The 6635-nt window shown below is 39.7% G+C and overlaps 1 protein-coding gene across 1 annotated transcript; it reads left to right on the top strand.

The window, feature by feature from the left end:
* Window positions 1-1503: 1503 nt before the first annotated feature.
* Window positions 1504-3418, top strand: LOC143750708 (uncharacterized). The gene is made up of 5 exons (XM_077243886.1): window positions 1504-1706; window positions 1813-2147; window positions 2342-2761; window positions 2876-3030; window positions 3154-3418. Exons 1-5 carry the CDS (start codon window positions 1595-1597, stop codon window positions 3416-3418), a joined length of 1287 nt encoding a protein of 428 aa, XP_077100001.1. The 5' UTR covers window positions 1504-1594.
* The last annotated feature ends 3217 nt before the right edge of the window (window positions 3419-6635 follow it).

Below are 6635 nucleotides of genomic sequence, written 5' to 3'. Positions count from 1 at the left end.
GCTACTTAATTATGCAGCGCTCTAGCCGGCTCTATCTGATATCAAAATTCAATGAAGATGGACGCCGCAAAGAATGTCGCAGACGAGCTGAACCGTGGCCGTTACAATGAAAATGTTTTGAAGTACTTCTTCGACAAGCCGGATGCTTATGAACAAGCGTTCACTGATTCTGAAGACGATCTGAGCGACGATGAAAGTGGCATGATAAGACTGAATAATATCCCTAATCTACAACTGAGCGAAGATGAAGACGAGGAAGAATGTATCGGACTGGCGTCAGACGAGTTGGACCGTAAGATATCAGAGGCTATATCGATAGTAACATTTGATGGGGATATAGATAGAGAAATGGGGAAAATCCGTAACTTTGACTGTAAATGTTACACGAGGAGAAAAGAGAACTCTCTGCATGGGAGACAGTCTTGTAGCCAGAAGCTTTCTCCAGACATTATGTACAACATACGGCTGGATTCTTTAGCTGCGGAAAAAGAGTGGCAGGACATGCGAATTATTGGACATTTAGAGGCAAACAGACGCACAGTGCAAACTTCGGAGATGGTTACATCCACAAAGAAGACCCCGACAAAGAGAAAGTGTGCCCGAACGACTTATTTCATTGGAGGCAACGAGATCTGCAAGAATACTTTTCTGTTTCTTATGGGGTGAGTTTCCATAAACATCAAAGTTAGTCGTTTTAAGTTCATTCTAAGTTCAGCTCATGTTTAGTCCATGTTTAGACCTTCCAATACCTACCTATTGTTTTTAGCTAGCTCAGGACTGTCGTTTTAGTTGTAACGTTAGCTGCTAATCGTTAGCACCATATCACTTGCCAAAACCCCCATTACTATAATGAGCTTTAAGATGGTAATGTGAGCTTCTGCTATTAATTTGAATAATGCTTCAATTGCTTGAATTGACTGGTGTTAATGACTTAACTTATCCCAGGTAAACCTGCCTGTTAGCATTCTTGAATTGATTGTGATGCTAATAATTTTAGCCAGTGGTGGAGGAAGTACTACTTAATATTCTTACCAAGGATTTACTAACGTAATCGTAAATGTATCAGATTAAATTCCTACTTAAGTAAAAGTATAAAGTATACGTAGCCGTAAAATGTGCATTATAAGTCAAAAGTAAAAGTATTTATGAAGAGTTTAATGTACAGGATTTTTTTAATCCTTTGACTCGAACCAGGTCTAACCACTAACTGTGAGGTCTAAACCAGGACTAAAACAAGACTAAACCAGGAAGTACAGATACAAGCTCTAAAGTAAGTAAAAGTAAAAAGTATTCATCATAAAATTTACTTCAGTAAAGTAAAAGTACCTATAATTTGTACAATACATTTTGATATAGGTGACAAGATGCCTGTTAGCAAGACCATGATGTTAAACGTTTTTTCTTTTTCCCCCCTTTTTTCAGCATTGGCAGAGACACCCTGGCTGATATAGTCAAACACTATGAGGAGAATGGGACAAGACCACGTTTGAGGAAGAAGCACTCACTGCCACGTCCACCAGCCAGGTTCATCAGCCCTGAGGATATCAACAGAGTTGTGGACTTCATAAAAAACTATGCAGAAGACAATGCCATCATGCTGCCTGGCCGACAGCCTGGGCATAAGGATTGGCATGTGAAGTTGCTGCCAACTCATGTGTCCAAGGCCTCAGTGTGGCGTCTCTACGTGAAGTCTGCTAAGGAGCTTGGTATGTGTAAACATTGATTTAAAATTGAGTGCTTATAAAGTGAAATAATGCGGAGCACTATTAGCAATTACAATACAATTAACCATAAGCAATATCTGTTTTTCAGGTGAGCGTGCAGTTTGTAAAACCAGCTTCAAAGCACTGTGGAACCGACTTCTCCCACACATCAAAAGTTGCCGGCCACGCACAGATCTCTGCTGGCAGTGCCAAAGCAATAACGAGCAGCTGATACGAAGTGCAAACCTCCCAGATGATAGAAAGTCTGAAGCAGTAAAGAAGCAACAAGATCATCTTTCCCTTGTGCAGAAAGAGAGGGCTGTGTACAACGACATGACTGCTGCCTGCAGAAAGATTTGCTCTGGCTCTAACCTGTCTTTTGGACCATCCCTACCAGCAAGCAAGAAGATTAGGATGCATTACAGTTTTGATTTTGCTCAGCAGGTAATATTTCACACACATTTACTTCACTTTACTTCATTAATGTCCCTTAAAGGGCGATTTGGTGCATGAGAATAAATAGTGCAAATGCAGAATAGCATCAATATAGTAAGGTTTATCTTTATTAGACAATTATGAATAGATGCAAATTTAATTTAATCTAATCCAAGTTCCCTCTCTCCCTCTGTCTCCTACAGTTACACTTTCCCTCAAACCCTCTCCAGCCAGGACCAATGTACTTCCTGACCCCACGGAAATGTGGCCTATTTGGTGTTTCATGTGAAGGGCTGCAGAAACAGGTGAATTACCTGATTGATGAAGGCATGTCATCTACTAAGGGAAGCAATGAAGTCATCAGCTACATGCATCATTTCTTCTGCAACTTTGGAGTTGGAGAAACAGAGGTGGATCTTCATTGTGACAACTGCAGTGGGCAGAACAAGAACAACTTCATGCTCTGGTACCTTGCCTGGCGGGTTGGACACAAGCTTCACGATAAAATTGAAATCCACTTCCTTATTGCTGGCCACACCAAGTTTTCCCCTGACTGTGGCTTGGGACTCATCAAGCAAGCCTACATGAAGACAAGAGTCAACACTTTGGCAGACATCGCTGAGGTACTTTAACTTTACTTTGCTTTAATGACTTCAGTGCTGTTTTCTGTTCTGCTTCAATGAAACATTTAACTGAAGATTTTTTTTTTCTTCCTCTCTTCTCTTTTTTGTCATCAGGTTGTGGAAAACAGCTCTCCTGTGAGTCGCCTCAATATCCCACAGCTTGTTGGAACGGCAGAGGGCAAAGTTTTAGTCCAGACCTTCGACTGGCAGCAGCATCTGACTCGCCACTTCCGTAGACTCCCACAGATCAAGAGTTATCAGCACTTCAGGTAATTGAAACTTTCACATTGTGTACATACAATATAACATAGCAACAACATACACATGACAGTTTTTTTATAAGAAAATACTTTGCCATGTTTAAAATGTCTTATGTGCTTTTTCTGTCACAGCTTTGAAGCCAAGAGACCAGGTGTGGTGCTTGCAAAAAGTCACCGTGATGCACAACCTGTCGAATATCAGCTACTGCGCGACGGAGCAGATCTGCCCCCTGTCGAGGGTCTTCCTGTCCTGGCCCCACCTGGACTGAAAATTGACAGGCAGAACTATCTATATGAAAAAATCAGGCCATTCTGTGCTGACGAGGCAAGAGACATCACATGCCCAGCGCCAAGGGTCACAACACAGAAGAGTCCACAGAAGAGGATGCGAATGTAATTTCTTTGGACTGTGTCACAAAGACCTTTTTTCTTGTTTACAACACCTGCAATGTCACTTTATCAACCAACCACCTGAATTTAGTTTTACATTCTTGTATGAAAAGCACTCTAAACAATGTTTGATTGATTTGCTTATGGAAAATAAAAAAAGAATATATCAATCAACCAGTTTATTGCTTATTTTTTATCATTAGCAAAAGTTTGTGTTTCATGTTGCATGAGTACACCGAAGAAAATTCCTAGTCTGTAAAACCTTTCATTGACAATGGCAATAAAATCTATTCTGATGCATACTCCTATACTGTATGTAGGGACGGACGGGGACTAAAAAACAGCCCTGGACTTTGACTAGGCCCGGCCCAAAGCAATCGGCGCGCAGAAACTCGACAACAACAACAATAACGCCTGCCATGAGTGTCACAAGACTTTAATTGTGGCTCATGGTACTATACCATCCAAATTATAGCTAACAGCATATTCTACAATCTATTCCATGCTGTCTTAAAATGAATTTATTACTTAATAATCTTAATTAATTTATGCAGTAATTAATCTTAGCTACTGCACAAATAATAATACCACATCTAAATGAAAATACACCATTACAAATGTAACTTCTGTATTCAAAATCTTCAATGTTTGTAAGCATTAACTGTAACGTTACCAACATTTTTAAAAGTAAAAGCACAACATATTTCTTAATATTAGCTACTGCCCAGCATATATATATATATATATATATATATATATATAAAATCACATAGCACATCCTGTTTCTGATTTTAACATTCTCTAGAGTTTATCTTATTTTTTATTCAGTGTACATAAGAGTTGCCTATACAGTTTTATCGGTAGATGCTAAGAGACATTTATTTATTACCTGTTTGCAAACTTTTTTTTTTCTTTGATGGCACATTTTCCTGACCTTTTTGCTCCCCCCTGTGCTTTACAGCTTTACAGGGGGGAGCTTTACAGGGGGTATGGCTTATCTAAATGAGATGTAAATGAGCCCTATTGTCACTCCCAGCAGCAGAGAGAGGTGAGAACTGCACAATCTTTTGAGGCTGTTTTCTCCCCTTTTAGCTTTTTTGTGTGCCTACCTTCAAATGGCCACAACATCTCCAAATATTATCAGATTTCCATGTGTTACACATCGTTGGAAAGCTTTGAGACTACACTTTCAGAATCTGTGAATAACTCAAAATGCCCCAAAACCGACTTGTGTCCCTACTTTCCGTGATCGGTCACATATATATATTATAATTGTTCTGTCTCTCTCTCATATCTCTGTGCGCTCTCGCTCCCTAAAGCCTTGTTTATACTCGACGCGTCCGTTTGCTTTCTGTCATCTCTGCCACTCAATGCTGTTTGCGTAATAGTATATAGTACCACCCCTTGCAAGGCTACAGAGTCCTCCGATTTGCTAGAATACGTCATTGTAACCTTCCTCTGATTGGGTAAGAAAAATATTCCTCCATCGCCAATTTTTCCATTGGTTGTTGCTCGTGAATCTGCCAAACAACATCGATTTCATTGGACTTTGACGAAGTGGTATTGCGCAACAAGGAAGTGTGTATACAAGCCGGGTAAGTTTGTTATCATTGTTTTCAGCGGAATCTGAGGAAGACGGAAAAAAAGACCGCACCTCTCTATCATTAATAGTTTTTAAGATAATTGCACATTTGTAAAAGTATGTCATTTTGGGCGGTACCGCCCAATCCGTCCCCTGAGGGTTAATATATTCTTAATATATAAGACTGTCAATGATCTAAATTTTGGTTTATATTTTATTAGTTCATTTATTTTGTTGGATTGTAGTTGGACTTGGTCAGAACTGTTTCAAAAATAGTGCTCTGCATGATGCCTTTGGGCTCAGTGATGTTGAAGTTAAATGTCATGTAAAATAAAGACATGCAATGTTACATTGTGATGTAATGGTGTTTTCTGGAAGGGACTAAAGAACAAAGAATTTTGATCAGCTGAAAGGCAGAATACAAATATTTTTATTAAGTTAGATAAACATTATATAACAGTTTCAGGCTATAATTTAGTGTTGGTAACATGTCCCACACAAACTTATGATCGTCCCACATTTGGTTTGTTTGATGGTGGTCACCCTACATGCTGATTACCCTCCTCCATCCCCAGCCCCTCCTCTCTTCAGTCAGGATTTTGTTTTCCCCTTGAATCAGAATAAATTCTCGAATTATGTTGTACTTTAAATCTTAAAATAACGATATTGCATACATTCATGTTGGTTCTGGTCTGTTTACCCTAAGGGGGGTTATTGCTGCTCTCCCTGCTATTATCCATGCTCGGCTGCATGGATGCGCAGGGAGTTCTCGCCCAGAACGGAACCATACCGCCAATCCTAACTGTATGCTAATTGTCAATCGTATTTGACAATAGTGGTCCTGACGGAAATGGGTTTCTATGGCATCCACCTCGTGGTCCTTTCCCCACTGCAAAGACGGCACTCTCAGTGTGGCCTATGAGTGACTACTACAGATGTCATTGATTAATGTTTGTGATGGTGTTAGATAGAAAACTGCTGGGCTGTCTTAGTGTATGTCCGTTATCAACTAGCCCAAGCTACCTGCCATCATCATCATCCATGTCTTGCAGTTATGGAAATATCATGAATTACAGATGATGCTATCGAAAGCTAAGTTGTATGGCGGGACAGAAAAGTTTACTCATTACTCTAAATATAAAGACATACTATATACATTTAGAGATTTTTACTTTCAAAAACGAAGTAAAATCATTCACTGGCTTACCTGGTTACTCGATGAGGTACAAGTAAATGTCCAGGTAAGACACCTCTGGCCACTGGGTGGGGTTGTTGCATCAATTTGACGCTGGGAGAATGAAGGGACATGTTTTTAAATTGACCAAATTAAGTTTGTGTATGTATCTTTCACGCTCTATGGCAGGCAGTGTGGACTTATAATTACTTGACATATTTTATATTAATGATTTCTTAAGTTATTCACTCCTGCCGGCTGTGTACGGACTTTGGTTTGTGCCGTTATTTTGTTTTGAAGTCTATGGGAAATCTGGTTTGTTTTCCCCTAAAAAGGGGCGGGAACGAAATTAACAGTTAAGTTCCCGGATGTGCCGGCAGTGCGTATAGAAGATATCGACAGTGCATTAATTTTTTTTTTGTTCACTTTTTTTTATTAGGTGATCTTGATTAGGTGATCTTGGGTCTG

The sequence above is a fragment of the Siphateles boraxobius genome, unplaced genomic scaffold, assembly GCF_051911475.1.
Source record: "Siphateles boraxobius isolate OS27281-9 unplaced genomic scaffold, OSU_SipBor_1 25, whole genome shotgun sequence".
In the NCBI taxonomy this organism is placed as follows: Eukaryota; Metazoa; Chordata; class Actinopteri; order Cypriniformes; family Leuciscidae; genus Siphateles; species Siphateles boraxobius.
Note: the sequence above shows the minus strand (reverse complement) of the source record. Positions and strands in the feature narration are given on the sequence as shown.

Bases quoted from the DNA above. Each gene is read 5' to 3' on its own strand.
- LOC143750708 (XM_077243886.1), top strand. From the start codon at position 1,595: ATGCTGCCTGGCCGACAGCCTGGGCATAAGGATTGGCATGTGAAGTTG. The intron at 1,707-1,812 runs GTATGTGTAAAC...TCTGTTTTTCAG, and splicing joins GAAGTCTGCTAAGGAGCTTG to GTGAGCGTGCAGTTTGTAAA. The intron at 2,762-2,875 runs GTACTTTAACTT...TTTTGTCATCAG, and splicing joins CTTTGGCAGACATCGCTGAG to GTTGTGGAAAACAGCTCTCC.